The sequence below is a fragment of the Alosa sapidissima genome, chromosome 3 (genome assembly GCF_018492685.1).
Source record: "Alosa sapidissima isolate fAloSap1 chromosome 3, fAloSap1.pri, whole genome shotgun sequence".
NCBI classification, from domain to species: domain Eukaryota; kingdom Metazoa; phylum Chordata; class Actinopteri; order Clupeiformes; family Clupeidae; genus Alosa; species Alosa sapidissima.
This window is the reverse complement of record NC_055959.1, coordinates 24,666,239-24,685,323: the sequence shown is the minus strand read 5'-3', so window position 1 is coordinate 24,685,323 and position 19,085 is coordinate 24,666,239. Positions and strand designations below refer to the sequence as shown.

The window sequence follows — 19,085 nt, the reverse complement described above, 5'->3', positions numbered from 1 at the left end:
GCACTAAATGAAAGTGTATTGTCCAGTATGACACCAAGGCTCTTGACATGGTTGGAGCAAGGGATGGTGCTCCAAGATGGTGGGATCTACACAAAGGGTGAAAGGTTCCATCTTAGCAAGAGCTGATTTGAAGCCAACCACTAGTAGCTCAGTCTTACTGCTATTCAGCTTGAGGTAGTTTTGTGTCATCCACAAGTTTATGTCATGGAGGCAGGCAGTAATTGCAGCTGGCAGAAGAGTGGCAGTGGGTTTTGTAGATAAGTAGAGCTGGGTGTCATCAGCATAGCAGTGAAATTGAACACCATGTTGCCTGAGGATAGTGCCAAGTGGGAGGAGGTAGATAATAAACAACAGAGATAACAAATGATAACATAATATTGACCAGATCATATCATGTAATGGCATAATTCATGACCACAATAAATGAAGACATGTTGCATATATTCTGTTAATGGGCAAAGTGGCCTTATTTGTTAGCCTATACTATTAATAATACAAAGCAACAAATGAGACATTTTTATTCCAGCAACAAATAACAATTTCCCTGATTCCAAGGCTAGTATAGTGCAGTAACAAGTAGGCTACTGGATTTCACAGCCTACATTTGCATATGCAATCATAATGCCATGCCATCATCTAATATGAGACCTTTGGAGACTACAAGACTAGATCAACTTGGTAAAGCCCCTTAGTCAACATCTCAAGTGGTTTCCTACCTTACTAACAATACTGAACTCTGGAAATATTCGCAAAACTTTATAGCCTAAATTGCCAAGGGCTTGACATATTTCTGCCATCTAGATCAGGCACCTATGCAAATGTGGGAGGAGATACGGTAACAAATAACGCAAAATCTGCACTCTGTGATAAATCTACATTTTTTAAATTTGATTGATAAAACATTTGAGAAGAGCTTGAACTAGCAGGCTATATAAATAAAAGTGACTTGACTTGTCTGGACCTAGACTCTGCCTATGCAACGCAACCCTGCCTATGCAACACCTCACGCAACCAACGGCATCGCTTTTGTCGGCATCACAGATATGCTATTACTGTCATCGGCTCCTTTTTCTTATGACAACTTTTATTTCATATCCGAAAGCAAGTCGTTAGAGAAGTAAAAGTCTGTGTATGAAGCCCACCAGGGAAAGAATAATTGACATGTCATTTTGTTTCAGTCAGGGCTACAAGTGGTTAAGGCTTTACACTTAAACACACATATGCGCAACCGTTGAACCTTTCGGAGAGCTGAAGTTTGGAGGCGAGGATGTGCGCACTGAGATGACACCTGCGATAAGAGTCGGCTTCGGCTTCGACAGTGTGGGAAAACAAAGGCGTGTGGACACGCTGAACATAGGATGCGCGCCGTGACGCTCCTCATGTGTTAACAGGGTAGGCTACTCAGGTTAGTATGAGGCGCGATGGCTTGGTGCGACCGTGGGGTTCAAATGCTGCTTGCCACTGTGGGAGCTTTCACAGCTTTCAGTCTGATGACCATCGCCATAGGAACTGACTACTGGCTTTATTCACGGGCATATATCTGTAACACCACCACCAATTCCACTACGGACGAAACTAAGAAAACTAACGTCAAGGGCGATCTTACGCACTCCGGCTTGTGGAGAATCTGCTGTATAGAAGGTAAGACAGACTTCTGTTCCTACCCTCGTTTCCTTTCATTTCCAAATAGCCTACTAATAATAATATCTACAATAAAAAGTGACTTTAAAACTTCAGAAGTATAGGATATGTTTACCATCAAATAACTGTTGCTTTCATTGGCCCTTTGTTCGCAACTCAAGCGAAATGACTGATTGAGTGGAAAAGCAGTCATGATGAGGCTTTTGTCTATAGGCTACCAGATTGTGCATGATTGTGCGTGGTTTGAGTCACCTGTGCACAGATATTTTCATCTGTCTGACATCTCGTCGGCAAAGTTGGAGCGAGGAAGAATAGCTGAAGCGCAGTGACAACAACAGAAAGAGCTCTCTTTATATTTTGAGGAGAAAACAAGTTCATCGTGCCCTAAGTTGTGGACTGTCTAGGAAACAATAAAGCCTGTTACATAGACTACTATTTCGGATACAGAATGTGGCAAACCCCACTTTTGACGTAAAATGTTAAACGTCTCTCTGTTTTAAATATTGGTGTGGCTCTGACTCTGATTCACATTCACTATCACTCAATGGGCGAAAGGGAGTGTGCCTTGGAAAGGTGCATAGTCTTTGCTTTCATTCATGTCTTTATTGTATTTGATGCTGTTGCTTGGCAACAACATGTCTGAAATCACTATGGTAACGTTGGGTTTAAAATAACCCTTGATATATCTGTTGCATTTTTTCATGGCCATGGACTTATATTGTAGAGAGGTTAACCTGGAGAGGTAAAAGGGATTAGCGAATTCCTTGGTGCACCCCGTTAGTCTGTATGCTACTTATGACATAGCCTAGGCTAGGTTACTGTTTCATCAGCGAGTGTAGGCTAGGTGCCATCATGAAATTTTGAGTAGCCTAGCCTAGCTAGTCTGTTGCGCAGGTTTTCATTTTAGATTATGTAGGCTATAGCAAAACAAAATCAACTTCTGGCAGTAGACTTGTAGAGGAATGATTCTCCAAGTAACATTCAGACTCTACTCTAAGGTATGAACAGTTTCTCTTTAGTCAGCCTTTTGCCATAGTAGCCTAGACTAATTCTCTAAGATTAGTTTGTTCAGGCGCAAATGAAGGATGCAGCATAGTTTGTGTAGGCTAAATACTCGTAGATGGCTCTGGTTTTATCCGAGTGATGGGACGCAAGATGACGCTGCGGTGGTCTGTAGGCCTAGTGTGCTGTCCATTCTTGTGGTGCTGAAGTTCACAGTAGGCCCAGGAATAAAGATTATTTAGGACAGGTTGAGGAACCGGCCCTGGTAGCAATTTGTCGTGGAATCTCAGTTTCCACCGAATGGAAAATGCAGTTTATGAATATAAAAATAAAACTAGTATTGGATTGTTCTTGCAAAGTATAGGGCTAAAGCGGACGTCAAAGAATGAGAGAACCGTTAAGGAAAATAGTCCAAACTTCCAAGAGCGAAGCCATTTTGTCATAAAAAAAAAAAAAAAACAGAAACAGAAAACCAAAAACAGAAAACCTCACTGCCAAAAGTGGCAACCAGTCAAGACCAATACTAGTATTAGGCTATTTTCTAGAACAGTGTTACTCATTGCGCGGCTCGCGAGCCACATGCGGCTCGTCAAGCTATTATTGGTGGCTCGCATGTAGCTTTGGCGAGATTTCGCCAAATGTGGTTTTACTCATTGAGTAGGCCTAAACTGTTCGCCAAAGGCCATCATCTCTGGCCCCAGCTTGATAAAAACAAAAGTAGGTTCTGATTTAGCCTAGTCTACTACTGTATGAGTTCAACGAGGTGATCTTTAGTTTCGTTCTGCTTACAGTATCTCACTGCCACTTGCAACGCCTTTGAATGCAATCCGCTGCCCTGTTTACCGGCAATGCTACAGCGGACTTAAACTGCCACCTTGTGGCGATAAGTTGTAATACATTTCATGCAGCTGCGTGTATCTTTTACTGTCTATGCGTGTATCACGGAAAGCGCGAATGTGCTGTGTGGCCATTTCTAAATGGGACCCACTGTAGGCTATGTGGTAACACAGCCAATATATCTTTTCAAATATGCTTCATAAACATACAACACTGCACTACAAAAACGCAAACATCTGAATTATACTTCTTCCTTCACCCAAATAATTAAGGTGAAAGGAAGTTATTAAGCATTGGCTGTATATATTTAGCTGTTTTGGATGTGTTATTTGTTTTTTTGTGGGATATTTATATGTAGAAATGCACATTTGCAAAGGTGAGTTAGTATGTTGTCTTAAAAGTGGCTCTCTTTTTGATTTTGCACTGCCAATGTGGCTCTTGTGAAAAAAAAAAAAAATAGTGAGGATCACTGTTCTAGAAGATGGGGATAGAGAGAAATGTCACTTTTTCATTCCCAGCACGAGCCACAGATCTGTTATTAAAAGGCGGGAGCTGAAAAGCCACAAGTCGCTAATTAGCCAGCGGCTCTGACTTCCGCCCGCCAGCGCTGTGCACACAGAATGAGGAGCGTGAAACGAGCAAGGAATGCGTGAAAAATGCAAAAAGAGTCCTCAGAAAATGTCCATTCGGATGTCGTTAACCACTGCACTTGTAGGCTATATTCGACACATTGATTGTCTAAAAGAGATTTAGATATTGTATGCCTTTGCATTTCGTGACGATGAAGAAGCCAGTATTTAAATGCAACCGTAAGGCCTTCACTCAGCTATTGGAGGACAAGGACTGACATGAAGTTCACAATGATCTAGGCTACAGCCTATTTAAAAAGAGATTAAGGGTACTGGAAATACTGACAAATCAAATAAAATGTCATTAATTTACCTGTTAAGCATCACATTGTGTTGAAAGAGCTGGTATAGTAGGCAATAGTTAACAATTGTTTTTATTTTTAAGGGAATAGCTGCCCTATCACTATGGGCTCTTAAAAACCTGTATCCATGCTATTCCTGGTGCCACAGTGGAGATTGAAAATATTTCTGTAGTAAGTCCATATGTTTACCACAGGTGAGCCATGTTATTGGTTTTCACTAGTGGATTAAGTTACACTAATAACAATCTCCGACAACCAGCAGCGGTGTTGTGACAGCTGTTTTGCTGCCGCCTCCCCTCAGCCCCTTCACAAATCCCCCTCACAGTGCCAGAGGGTGTTGGGAGATGGGCTTTGGGTTTTGGATGTGATGGGGGCTGGGGAGTGTTATTGGCTGTTGTATTAAAGCACAATGAAGATGTCAAAGGCATCCTAGGAGACATTATGGAAATCAGATTGTCGGGAACAGAGCTGAGGTTGCCATGGAGAAGATGTGCTCAGTTGTGAATGCTGTTACTCTTCAGGCCTCAGGGACCTGTTTTTTTCTCTCTCTGTTTCTCTCTTTCTGTTCTATTTGTTCATTATCTCTCTCTACTTCTCTCTTTCACACACTTCCTGTATGCCTACCTCCCACCACCCTTTGTTTTGAGAGGTCAGTTGAGAGGTTTCTTACCTCTTCATTACATGCATGCAGGGGCCCTTCCCACACCTGGCGTATGCATGGCGAATCACGGCCGTCGGCAAATCGGACGGGCACGAGTGGCGTGGTGCTCCGATGGAGCCCAGGGGCCTGGGCGAGGCATGGCGCGGCCGGAGTAATTTTGAGTGAATGATGATCAGCACGCCTCCGTGAAAGGCCCATGCTCAGAGAGAGGGGGGCTGATGATGACGGACAGCCTGAGGGTGAGGGACAGGGGGGCTGGTGGGGGTGGGGGCAAATAGCTGTCCCCGTGGGGCGAGCACACGGTACATGAGATGAGAGTGCCTAATGCACGGCGGCTGTTAAACACAGTGGCAGGCCGGTGAGGTGAGACCATAATGGGGAGCCTGCAGCAACACGGCTTATTGTGTTTCTCCGAGTGCAATTACTCTCCTCTCGCACACACACACACACACTGTACACTCACACACTCTCTCTCTCTCTCTCTCACTCTCTCTTTCTCTCTCTCTCACACACACACATACTGACACACACACACAGCATGGATTTTCAACTATGCTCACAAAAGGGTGGTACTCTCAGTTTAATGGATATATGAAGCTTCTCGGCTTCCTGTTTTGTTCCCTGTTTTGAAAGATTTGAGAGTTGAGCTGTAATAGAGAACTCTTACCCGAAGGCATCATTGGGACAGCATTGGGGGTTTTGTAATTTTTTTCTTTATGGGAGATAATTTATCTCTACTGCGTAGCACTGAAATGATCCAAAACCAGAAGGGCACACAGAGAGCATAGAGCTCACAATGTAAATTAAAGTAAAACTAAAGACATCTATTTGTCCCATGATTCAGATACACTGAAAATGTCCCAAAATGTCTTCCTTGTCCCATGCTACACCCTTCTGCCAAGTTTCATGGTATTTCCCCATAATTCTTTTGACAATACATAAACAAATCACACCGAAAACATTGCCTCCTTGGCAGAGATAATGACACAGGACTTGTATCTCTAGTCTGATCTGATATGGATACACAAATGTCAAAACTGTTCTGTGTGTACACTGATCTGTAATTGTATTGTAGAGCATTGTAATTTTACACCTCTCACCTTTTTTACACCTCTCACCTCACCATGTTAGTATATATGTAATTGTCTTCTGGTAATTTGAGGTGTCCCATTCCTTGTTATGCTAAACTAATGTTCAGGTGTTAATGAAGATGACAGGTGTTGGAACAAAGCAATGACATTTTCGACATTCTGCTTTCTGCTCTACAGAAATGAATCTGTCAGAAATTGTTTGCATGCACAATTACAGCAGATTTACAAATAAGATCCAGGTGCATGTGTTACTAGAATACAGCATGGTCAAAGCACCATCAAAAGCCAGTTGTAAGTCTTGACATGAGACCTTTAAGGGTAGGTATACCTATAATTAAATTAAATCAAACAGTATGTGTTAAATACTATTCTGCATATTAAGTGGGATGTTGTGGTCCTTTTTTTCCTGTCACATTCTCTGCTGAAACTTTAACATAAGCCTCGATATGTGACCCCATACGTTTCCTGTTTTTTTCTGTTAGTAGCATTTTTCATCCAGAGTCCAGATCCTAGAGGATTAAATTGCTTATGTTTCTCAGATACATTATTTACAGGTGGTTAGCCTAGCCTATTTCTGATGCACTGTCAGGCGACTGTCTTGTTTCTAGAGTGGCTTCAACAGAGTGCAAATAACGGTATGCAAGCCAAGGTCCAGCATGTGAACATGGACTGTTGCCTGGTGATTATATGGAAAGAAGAGCTCTGCATGGAGAGGAAAATGACAGTTCAGTTGAGCAGAGAGCGAGAAAGAGAGAGATGGAGAGGGAGAGAGAGAGGTAATCACAGCATCCTGATATCAGGGTAGAATGTTTCATGCACATGATTTTATTCAAAGACAAGACAGGCAGTGCAGCTTTCCCGTATGGATTTTGCCACTGACACAGAGAGAACTCTCGTAAAGACAACCGTACATTCGGTTTTCATACTTTTTAATAAAGCAAATACATATACTATTCCCAGATTGGGAAAATGGTGTGAAATTGAATTGGATTTTAAAGCATTCTATATAGTTAGCACTGGAATGCATTGGTTGAAGTCAGCCTCAACATTATATATATATATATATATATATATATATATATATATATATATATATATATATATATATATATATATATAAAACTATATGTAATATTCCAGTTTCAGCAATAAAATGTGATATAAATTGTAATAATGTATAAATATATTTGGAGCATGATGTCAGAGTTGGTCACATGCCAAGGCTTTGATCAGCTTCAAGAGTCTCACTTACATCAGGGGCCTTAAATAGGCCCTTCTTTTTAAAACAATGACTCACTAAGAGCAGAAAAAACCTGCAGTGCTCCACTTCCTCGGACCTATTTAACTCTAATTAATTGGATGCTCCTGATTAAACAGCAGACCCAGTTAACAACATCTTGTACTGTCTCACCTCAGGGGCCCCGTCGCAAGTCACGTCGGCCATCTCCACACACAGTCAGGGGCCTCTTCACACCTCGTCGGCCTGATATGATGCCACACAGGGGTTAGTCTGCCCTCTTGTTCCCAACCATATTCCCTATGGTTGGCCTGCTTGATTTGCTAAGATTGAGGACAGAGGTGTTTGTATTGAACTTCTCTGCAAGTTCATATCCGCTGTGCATTGCTACTGTATGGAATAACAGGATCAACCCCCCCACCCCCCCCCCCAATGTCTGAGACTGCCTGAGCATGATTTATCAAGCATGTATACATTTCGTTTGGGCCAGTGACAGACTTACTCAAGGTAGACATGAGACAGCGAGAATTAAATGTATCAGAAATAGTTTAGTTTATTGATAGAAAAGGGCTATTTTAGTAGTTACATAACTGCTGAGATGTTTGTGTATGTATGACTCAGACGCCCAGCTGGAGTTCAGACCAAACCAGATGAAGGCCTTTACTTCCTTTCATAATACATCTTTTTTAATGATTATTTTGGAGGGGCTTGTATGCCTTTTATCCGATAGGACAGTGAAGAGAGAGACGAGGTGGGATCTGGAAATGACTGGAACTGGGGTCTCTTTGGGAGTCTGGACCTGTGGTATGGGTGCTATAGCTAGTTGCACCACAGCACTCCTCCTTTCATAGTGCATTTGATGCTGAGTATTTCATGATCATTCTCTTGACATAGTGGCATGCCGAGGGCACATAGAGGCAGATGAATAAATGATAAATGAGGCCATGGCAATAATGACAGCCTGGACCATTTTCTGATTATAAGCTATCCCAAATGCCATGTCTGCACAAAGTCACGGTTTGTGTCACCTTTTCAAAGTGGTGGAGGATCATTGGATTCTCTGTCATTTATTCACTATAAAGCAGTCAGATAATCATATTTTCTTATGACATTTTTCATTAATTCAAGTGGTAAGTGCTTCATAATATCTGCCTTTCTTGTAAGTTGCTATGGAAAAGAAATGTTACTCAAATAAGTGTAGATCAGTGTTTCTCAAAGTGTGGTCCGGGGACAATATTGAACCAACTTGTATGTAAATCCAAACAGTTCTGCAACAATGCTGCCTATGTAAGCTACACCAATTTAAATCGTATTAATTAAATTCTCTGACACAATAAGCAAGGTGCAAAGACAATAGGCAAGGTGGTTCAGTGAGTAGGCCTATTGTGTCATATACTGATGAAGTAGATCAACTGTTTTTTTTTTTTAGCTAGGTGGTCCGTGAGGGTTTTTTTATTGGTTAAGTGGTCCTTGGTCTGAAAAAGTTTGAGAAACACTGGTGTAGGTAGATACTCAGTAGCGCTAATGAGGAAAGATAAAAACCACACACGCTCAAACCTACTTTAGTCTCGTCCATCATTTCCTCCTTTCTTTCTCAGGCATCAATAAAGGGTACTGTTACCGGATCAACCATTTCCCAGATGACAATGACTATGACACAGACAGCTCAGAATATCTCCTACGTGAGTAACCAGCCTCTGTGTTTTCAATATAGTCGACCTATGGATAGTTTTTTTCTTTTAATCAGGCATTATATCACCACTGAGGACCGATCTCTCTTTGTGTGCATGTGTACATGTTTGTGTGTGTGTGTGTGTGTGTGTATTTGTGTGTGCGTTTGTGCGTGTGTTTGTGTGTGTGCTTTTAACAGGCATAGTGCGGGCCTCCAGTGTGTTTCCGATCCTCAGCTCCAGCTTATTGCTGCTGGGAGGGCTGTGTGTGGCAGTCGGTCGCATCTACAGCAAGAGGAACAACATCCTGCTCAGCGCTGGCATCCTGTTTGTGGCTGCAGGTGAGTCCACGTGCCACCCTGCTCTCATAAGCACATGTAAACAATCATAGGAGGCATTGATGTGATTATGTAGGGGATTAGGTTAACAAATGTGCTGCTGTTAATATAACTCCAACACAGTAGCTCAGGTCTGACACCATATCTCCCAGATATGAATCTTAACAGGAGCATTTAGGCCAGAAAAAAGCATCAAATGTGTTACATTTCCAACCAGATGCAGCAGTGGAAAATAACCACGTGGAAGTGAAACAGCTTCTCATCTGACTTTGCTGCCAGATAGAAACACAAGGAGCTGTATCCAGATCACCTGTAGCTATAAATGGAAAAGAGATGTCTGACCCAGCTAAGCCTCTGCTTGTTCTCCATCCTCGTCTTGTTTCCAGGGCTGAGTAACATCATCGGGATCATCGTCTACATCTCCAGCAATACAGGCGACCCGGGCGACAAGAAGGGCGAGGACAAGAAAAGTCAGTACAGTTACGGCTGGTCCTTCTACTTTGGTGCGCTGTCCTTCATCGTGGCTGAGATGGTGGCCGTGCTGGCCGTCAACATCTACATTGAGCACAACAAGGAGGTGCTGCGTCTGCACTCGCGCCACCACGCCCTGGTGCGCTCGGCCTCGTCCTCCTCGCCCTACTCGCGCATCCCCAGCTTCCGCTACCGCCGGCGGGCGTCCCGCGAGAGCTCGCACTCCACCGAGGCCTCGTCGTCGCACGAGGCGTCGGTGGGTGGCGGCGGCGGCAGCGGGAGCGCGGGCGGCACAGCGCCGCTGGGCGACATCTCCATGTACACGCTGACGCGTGAGCACTCGCTCAAGGCCGGCACGGACAGCACGTACAGCCCCGAGCACGATGCCGCAGGCTTCCTGCAGGTGCACAACTGTTTCCCCAACGACCTCAACGACACCATCAACAGGCGGACCACGCCTGTGTGAGGAGGAGGAGGAGGCGTCACGAAAGCCAGGCCCTCTCAAAGAACTGGAATGGACGGGTCCTGATCTGGGATGGACCTCTCAAAAACCAAGGCCAAATAACCAGCTGTCAGAAGTACCATGTCAATACTGTCCTGGTCGCATCCCAGTCCATGTTATACAGACTGGGTCTGTCGGACAGCCCATGCCTATATGACATGGATCTGGAAGTTCCACTCTGTAGGAGTTTTTTATGGGGTTTTATTTCCATAAGCTGCTCCTAGATTGTGGCACCATCACCTCATCTGAGGAACCAGGTGTCTTAGAGACTGAGTGCCTATATGAAATCAGCCAAAAAGGCTTTTCTTCATTTGAGCTGGTCTTATTGTAGTCCCGTCAGCTAGGTATGTAGAATTAACAACCCTGCATACGTTGAACCCAGCTTGAATAAGCCAGACCCAGCAAGACTATTTCCACATGAGCCGAGGTCCTGAAGCTCTCCATGAAGGATTAGTGGACAGATCTACAGACTGTCTCATTATGAAATGCATATGGAAGTGCCACATTTTTTTTTTATAATTTTAACTAGTAAAAAAAACTGTGAAGACCATCTATAGCATATGAGCTGGACCTAAAGGGACAATATCCAAAAGGATGGCAATGGCGAAAGGTAGTCAAATAATCTCTTTAGAAGCAATGCCACATCATGTTTGATGGACAAGCCTGTGACTTCATATAATTGAAGGATTTCTCAAAGAGAAGAAATTGAGTTTACATTCAGCTATGGACAACGAGAAGACAAAAAGAAACAGACATTGTCTCACCTTTTCTCATTCATAGATGTTGCACTTTCTATCTGACAAGTCATGAATATGAATATAAAGGATAATATGGAACTCTAGATTCTAGAACATAACATCTATGATGAGAATATAATCACATTACTAATGTATTAAACATTTAAAATCTTAAATGGAAGGAGAAATATTTCTCCTGCAGGTATTGAAAATGTACACACTCACCATCCTGTAGAAATGTGACTTTCATGGACTGCAATGGTGCTAATGGAGAAGTAGTGCCCCTGCCACCTGTGTGCATTTTGTATATAAACGCCTTTAGTCTTGTGCTGTAAACCTCTCTTGTGCCATATCTGTGTAGCCACAGTTGTCTTATCCTGTTTTCTGTGCCTATCAGCCAAATGGTACAACAGTTTGTGCTCCAGTGAGGGCTTGGACAGCAGACAGTGCCCACGCATATAGGAAAACAGTATTTCATTTTTGTCGAAGTGCCGTAGTTTTGACACAGGTGTATGATAAGCTGTTAATTAAAATGCCTTTACTTCAAACTTGACATTGGACATTAGTATCCGTGTATTTGATAAAAATGTCAGCTGAAGAGCCATTTTACCATTTTAACATATTTTTTTATGTTTTACGAATGTATTATTTTTCTTTTTTTTTTCTTTACTGGACTGTTAAGTATGGCTTGTAGTGTCTTAGTAGTGGCTATCTTTGTCTCGCAGGTATCTCCCATTCAGTGCCCAGTTTTAATATTAAAACAATTTCTTGCTGTTTTTAAAAGCATGCTGATTTAGACCTCCTCCCATTCAGAAATAACATATTGTTTACAATAGTAACATTCAGTTACATGTCCTGAATACTGAATTCTAATAAGAATGGCTTTGACTGATCATGTAAGGAGGGTGATGTTAACACCAGGTGTGTGAGTTTACATTTGGTAAAGGTCAGTAAACCCCTTCTATAAATGTAGTAAATTCCTTAGGGCTTGTGGCATGTCTTAATAGTACGATTGCTTAATCCAGCTCTTTTGCTCTCAGCGACTGGTGTTTACAGTTACTGTGTGCCACAGTTTGAGCAAACACTGGAGGGGACCCTGAAAGCCACAATTAGCAGCTCACCTACACACAACATGTGTAAAATGTTATTAAGATACAGCAGCTAACCATTTGGGCTGTAGGAATCAGTGTTACTGAGTGTTGGGTCAACAAAAAACAGTGCTGTCACTCAAATGCCTTTTTTGCAACTTTCTTTTTACCCCAATTCCCCCATCCCCTCCGCACCACACACACTTTAAACAGCTGACATTTGTCTGAAGGGTGAATGTGAGTTAAATATAGCCTGTCCTCTTATGAGTCTGAGAGATGCCCTCTTGCCTGTCTGACTCTGGCCCGCTCCTGAGTGGAGCTCCACCAAGGGAGACTGGGACGCCATTGGCGGACAAAAGGACTGCCGGCATAAATGTCACACGTCTTGAGGGGGTTGGGGGGGGGGGGTCAGACAATGAGATTTCCACCACGGTGACATCATGTGTGCGAAAGACAGTAAGCTGATACAGATCTTGGGAAAGCGGAAGATGACAGGCCATTAGTCAAAGCCATGAAGAAACCCACGGACAACACGCGGCGGCCTCAGGCCACCAGTTAGAGCTCTGTCTCCGGTCGGCAATCAGGATCATTTCAGCCCACTTCTTAGCGTAGAATCATTCCAGTTATGAGTTTGATTCCCAGTTGATTAATCACATGACGGCCTCAAATGGATACGATATGGATATGGGAATTGAGTCATTCCAATTCAGAAGTTATTTGTCTACACAGCACCATTAACAATGAGCAAGGCTCTTAAGGTGCCCTACAGGGCCAGAGGACCTAGAAAAACAAACATGAGTGATCACAAGGTTGGCAATAGCTGCCAGGAAAGCTATGCATCAACAAGAGAAGAAACCTTGAGCAGAGCCCAGCCCAGGGTCTGGGGGTCTCACTTCTGTCAGCCTGGCACTTCAAACGTTTGGAGTCACTTAGATATTTCCATTTCACTCCAAAGTTGTCAGCTTCTTCCCTACATGGTTCTTGCATAGTTTGCATCTGTGCTTTGGGTCATAGTAATCCCTAGATAGATTTGTCTATCCATATTACTTCTTCACTGTCTTCTAACAATTGTTATTTTACCCATGTTAATCTTTTCTTTTTGTTGGGTGTTCTGATATATGGCTAATCTTTACAATTATGTGTAGAAGGCCAGCACCCTGAAATCACCTCTTCAGTTGATGTTGACACTCATGTTCTGCTGGTACAATTTAGCAGTTGCCAGTTAAAGGAGAATTCCGGCAATTTTTCACATAGATCTCTGTTTCTCGAGGTTGTCGAGTACTATCAGTACGAAAAAAATGAAAGATTTTTTTTTTAAGTCATGCCCCCAGAGTGTAGCACTGTAGCTGCTCTATGTGATAAGTTTTCCTTTAAGGTCCTGCGAGTCAACAGTTTCTTGACCATTTTTAACACAGAGGCCTGTGGTTTGAGGTCAACAAGTACTGTTGGTAGGAAAGAACAAAAAAAACAAAACTGTGTTACATAGCTCGATTCTACTAGTGGCTAGCTCTTAACGGACTCAAGATGTCATTACAAGTTTTGTGCTACTCAGCAAAACTCAGTAATTGTGAAGAAACAGTATATATCCAGTGTTTGTAGGCAGTCACAAATCTCTGTTTCCCATGGTCCAAACACTGGAACATTTTTTCCCTACCAACAGTACTCTGTGACCTCGGACACCTATGGTGGCTCTATCTTAAAAAAACGTTCAGAGTTCATCCTTTAAACTAAACAAACTATTGTGTCCTTTTGCTCCTCCCACTCCATACTATTCTGGTTTAAAGGTGCTCTAAGCGATGCCACGTGTTTTTTAGCCTAAAACATTTTATGCACCTTAGCAACCGCTAGCTGTCTGTGTCGCGATCTCTGTGGACAGCCCAGGCTCCAAGAACGGCAACAAAAACAACCTGGGCAAACCTAGCCCATAAAAACATAACAAACTGTTCCAGCAAATCACAGACGAGATGCTAGGAGAGTTTCAATAGACCTCTGAAGTTCGCCTACAAAAAAGCAGCCATTTTTGACATCCGGTATCTGGCGATTTTTCCTATGGGAAAATAACATGGGGATTTTCAATTATCGCACCTGTTAAACTCTGGCGGGGATGAAAAAGTCTGAAATGCAGACGTTTTCCTGAACACACTTTTGTCATCTGCCTTCGAGCTAGCTCTCTGTTTTGTTTGAAAGTCAACAGAAGTGACGTTGCCCAGCATGGCTTAGAGCACCTTTAAGCCATCAACTGTATAAATAAGGCTAAAGCCAGTTTGCTCTCTTCTGTAAAGGCAATAGCACACAGCATTGTATGAGACCTTCAGTTTATTAGCTATTTCTTACATGGACTAGCCAAGAATAGATTGATTCGAGATAGATTGATTGATTCAGAGGTCTCCATTTTGTCTCTTTAATTAAACCTACAATAGCTTATGCTTTAGATAATTAAGGGGACATTGCAATAAAAAAAATCAGCCATTTCCTTCTTTAATAATCATTTACAACATTTATGATTTCTACAATATTTCTGATTGATTTGGTGTTGTTTCACAGGTTCCTTCAAAAATAAGACATTTCTAAGTGATCCCATACTTTTTCACAGTAGTGTATGAGAGGAAGGATTAGAAAGCAAGAGCATGAAACAGGGAATCAGAGAGGAGCAAGTCTACATACTGTATTAGTGATAAATGCACAGATATACATGTGCAAGCACACATTAATACAGCTACGTTAAACATACAAAACTGTTACCTTAAAATGACTGCTTCAAACTCAACCGGATTAAACCCCCAAACCAGACTGAATGAAAGAGTGCTCTGACAAGACTGTTTCTGTGGATTATGTTCAAGTCAACTGACTGTATCTCCTATTTGTGCTATATACTGTAAGTGGTACCAATATCAGTTGAATGAAGAGGAAAGCCTCACTGTAATTGTCAGAGATTCGGCTGAACATCTGCACAGGATGAGGGCTTCTAAACTGTACATAGGCCTTTCTATTTTTAAATAAAGGAGAAACAGGGAAACAGATATCATATCCAGTCATTTCTATCAACACTGTTTCAGTGCCAGCAAAGTGCAATATCTTTGAGTAGTGCAACACAGAGTAAAATAGTTAAATGTACAGTGTCTATGCTTTAGGACTTCTGAATGTCTGCTTGTTTTTGCCTCAGTGACAGTCTCAAGGCGCTGGTCTCTCTTACACACAGGTCTGAGGGCTAGGATATGCTTATCACACACAAATTCTTGCCTTTGAATAATCTGCTTATTTTAGCATCATAACCTAGCTGTGTTGCTTTCGGTATGACGGTTCCCATCTGTTCATGATGATCCTTGTTATTTCCATGAATAAACTGTCAGAAAACTGGGGGAAAGAACATTTCCTGATGCTGTTTTTGTTTCTGTTTGTCTGTATGTGCGTGTGTGTGTGTGTATTTGAAATCCCTTTTGGAACCCGTTTTTTGTGGAGAGCATTCCAGAGTGTTCAGGTCGGGAGGAGCCAGAACAGACGGCAGCTTGTCCCGAACAGATCAGCTGAAGTCTACCTGACGCGACCCGCAGGGAGTCATCCCCATAGATATTAGAAAGCTAGATATACCGCATTGTCCGTCGAGTTCTATTAGGTGGCATACATGAATGACAACACCTTGTTGTCTATGGGCAACACTTGCCGGCAATCAGACACCTGTCTGATTTCTAGTCAGTGTCACATGTTTCTCCATTGGCCTGCAGTGATTGTTGCCCTGGTTGCCCCCACCAATATTTACATACGTTCTGGAGCCCAATGCGGTATCTAGCTTTCTAATATCAACGGTCATCCCTATGTTCCCAGGGTCCTATGTTCCCCAGAATAATCTATAAATTATAGGAATGTCTGTCTGTCTGTCTGTTTGTCCATTTGTCTGTGTGTCTGTTATTCGCATATCTCTCAAACCGTTCCTCCGATTGATTTCAAATGTGTGTCTTGCTACAGCAACAAGTAAGTGCAGTGCCTAGTTTGATGTTGTTTGGATAAGTCATGCAAAAGATTGTTAAATGTATCAGTAAAAGAAGCACACATTGGCTTTCTCCGCTCTACTGTAGCCACTCCCCCTCTCACACAGCACAGCGCAGGACCAGAGACAGAAAGGCTAAGCAGAGTTTTGGCAGCACTGAATCAGGCCACAGCACGAGTCAAGATGAAAGATGTTTGGATGATTATCATGTCTGACATCAACAATAAAGATTCCCTGTATGCAGTTTGCTTGCATAAAATGATTCTGCGAACACGGCAACAAACACGGGTGCAGTGGCTATTCAAAATGATGTAAAAATTATGTGCAATAAACTGACACTTCGAATTGCCCAGGCTACTTTGGACTTGAGACTTTGAATAAACAAATCACAATTCCGACTGCAAGGTCCCAAATTGAAATTGTTCCCAGGGCCCTACAGTATGTTCCCCTGTTAGAGGGCCCTATGTTCCCAGGGCCTATACAGTAGTTCTTATGGATTGACTTGCCTTACTTACTATTTGAAAACTTCCCACATCTGTCAGATGATTTTGAAAAAACTTGTGTGTTTTTTCTTCTTGTTCAGGATGCTCCCAGCGGCAGTGCCTCTAAAGACGTGAAGGCAGATCAGCTGGACCTGAAGCAGCTCATGGAGCTGGAGAGGAAGGTCAGGGATGCTGAGAGGAAAAAACAGCTGAAAGCTCTCGCCAAGGCTGAGGAGAAGGCCAGGAAGGTAGAGAGGCGCAGTGGGAAGAAAGAAGCTAAGAACGCCCAGAAGAAGGATGACCAAGTGAAGGCCATCAAGCCCAAGTGATGCTGGCATTTCTGCATTTTAACCATGGGTTATGCCACTTCACCTGTTGAAGACTGATCAAGCCTCTGACCGGGCCGTGAAGGAGGCTCACATTATAATTCTTATTTTTATTATATGCCTAAATATATTTTTATACAGAGTATTTTAAAAAAAATATTGACTATTATTTTTTTTGAATACGATGCCAACTCATTCGAATGTCATTGTCAACTCATTTGAATGCCACACACACACATGCAGTGGCAATTTTGTTCAATTTCTCATCTCACCATGGGAACCATGTCAAAAGCTGGGAACATACCTCCTGATTTTTTCAGTAACACCCGATAAGAATGCGACTGAGTAGACCAAACCTATAGACGGAGTGTGGTAGGATTGGAAGTTAGTTATAAGCACAAACATAAAGATTGAGCTTTTAGCTGTTTAATGTCATAATTGCAAACATGTCGACCATCGAACGGACCGGTCAAGAAAATATCAATATGTTTGATAGAATCTGGATCATTTTCCACTCAAACATTCACTAAGTGATCATGCATAGTGTTGTATTACTGTTATTCTGTGGCTTCTTATTACAATGCATGAACATACACATCTGTCTATTCATATCCATCCAATCATCCACCTATCTATCCACATCCATCCAGCAGGGAAATCAAGAGGAAATATATCTGTAAACTGTCTTACATGCTCCCAGTGTAGTTTAATCAAAATGTTTCGGCTGCTCAGGTCTTCATCTCAGTTTTCCCACAGTTCTGCAATCTCAATTCTACTCTTCCTCAGTTTTTCCACAATTCTACAATGTCAATGCCCCACCCAGTGTCCCCATGCTTTAAATCTGATTGGACCCCATTCATTGACGTCCGAAATCCTTAGCCTCGGTGACACCAGACCCTTCTCAATCAAAGTCCTTTTAGGCAAGTCCCTCCACTCGGTGGCCATATTGTAACGCTTTTTGGGCACTTATCGGGCATCTATTTTGGGCAGAACTGCGTGTGCGCAAGGCTTTACGAATCACGACGCCATTTCTATGGGAGATTCTTTGAGTGCTCTGTCTCCTCATTAGCAAGTCTCTGTCTCAATTGAGAGTGGGTCTAGAAAAGGTTCATTGACTTATGACTTCCAGCAGGGGCATAACTAGCAGTGAAATTAAACTTAAATTGGTACAGTAAACTTTTAACAAATCATTTCAGAAGTGTAGCAATCTTGTAAACAAAGGTTTTAAATGCAGTTGTTTACTCAATTGCAAAGAAATACACGTCAATGCGGATTTGGGGTTGTACTTGTGTGCCCGTGTTTTAGGGACATTGGAAATGGGCTTCAATGGCCTCTTGGCCAGACAGACATGCAGAGCAAATCCTAAATTTGCCGAAAGTTCGTATAGGTATTCCCAGGCTAGGAAATGTTAGATAAATGTTACATTTTGAGCTTCAGTATATCAAGCCTTAGAGGACTGACCTTTCTTTAGTTGTAGGGATCAAAATTAAAAACGTTTCTGCCATGCATTATGTTTCCGGTAAGCTTATGAACTAAAATTCTGAAATAGTGGATTCTTTTACATCTAACTCACTTTAGGCAGAGTTTCTGCTTAGAGGTTTCATGCAACCTTGTTTTAGAAACCATTGGGAGTCTGATGCATAGTTCTCAGACAACAGAAAAAAGTGTATTGCTTATAATCATACACAGATGAGGTATGCCAGCATAATCATTCTACTGCTACTAACCCAAATATGTTTACCAGTTTGCAATTATCTGAGATATATCTGTTGTAAACGTAAAATTTGGAGACAAAGCCTCAGAGCACAGAGAAGGGGTTCAACAGTAAACATCCATTGTTTCTTTCATCTATTGAGACAAAGATGTGTGGAAACAAACCACAGACACATATTCAAGCAGCTCATTCCTTTAGTGGTGCACCAAAACAAGCACTGGTTAATGCAATTTGGCGGTGCAATTCAGACTGGAGGATCATCATACACAGCCGGGCCAAACTATAATTTGGTGTTAATGTGCTATGACTCAAGGCACGGTATCTTAAAGCGCCTCTAATCCATGACCTTGCAATATCATCTCCTCACCCCCC

General features: G+C 42.3%; 1 protein-coding gene and 1 long non-coding RNA gene across 3 annotated transcripts; one reads left to right on the top strand and one right to left on the bottom strand.

Moving 5' to 3' along the window:
• Window positions 1–1,346: 1,346 nt before the first annotated feature.
• On the top strand, window positions 1,347–11,906 carry cacng4b (calcium channel, voltage-dependent, gamma subunit 4b). 2 transcript variants are annotated; one of them, XM_042087667.1, is made up of 4 exons: window positions 1,347–1,641; window positions 8,999–9,082; window positions 9,271–9,411; window positions 9,795–11,906. In XM_042087667.1, exons 1-4 carry the CDS (start codon window positions 1,422–1,424, stop codon window positions 10,343–10,345), a joined length of 996 nt encoding a protein of 331 aa, XP_041943601.1. In that variant the 5' UTR covers window positions 1,347–1,421; the 3' UTR covers window positions 10,346–11,906. The 2 variants fall into 2 exon arrangements, with proteins under 2 accessions (XP_041943601.1, XP_041943603.1); XM_042087669.1 differs by lacking the exon at window positions 1,347–1,641 and adding an exon at window positions 8,158–8,204.
• LOC121706161 lies at window positions 7,194–18,268 on the bottom strand. The gene is made up of 3 exons (XR_006030976.1): window positions 18,184–18,268; window positions 10,741–10,744; window positions 7,194–7,204 (listed from the first exon to the last, which is right to left on the bottom strand). It is a non-coding gene; the product is annotated as an uncharacterized LOC121706161 (long non-coding RNA).
• Window positions 18,269–19,085: the final 817 nt, after the last annotated feature.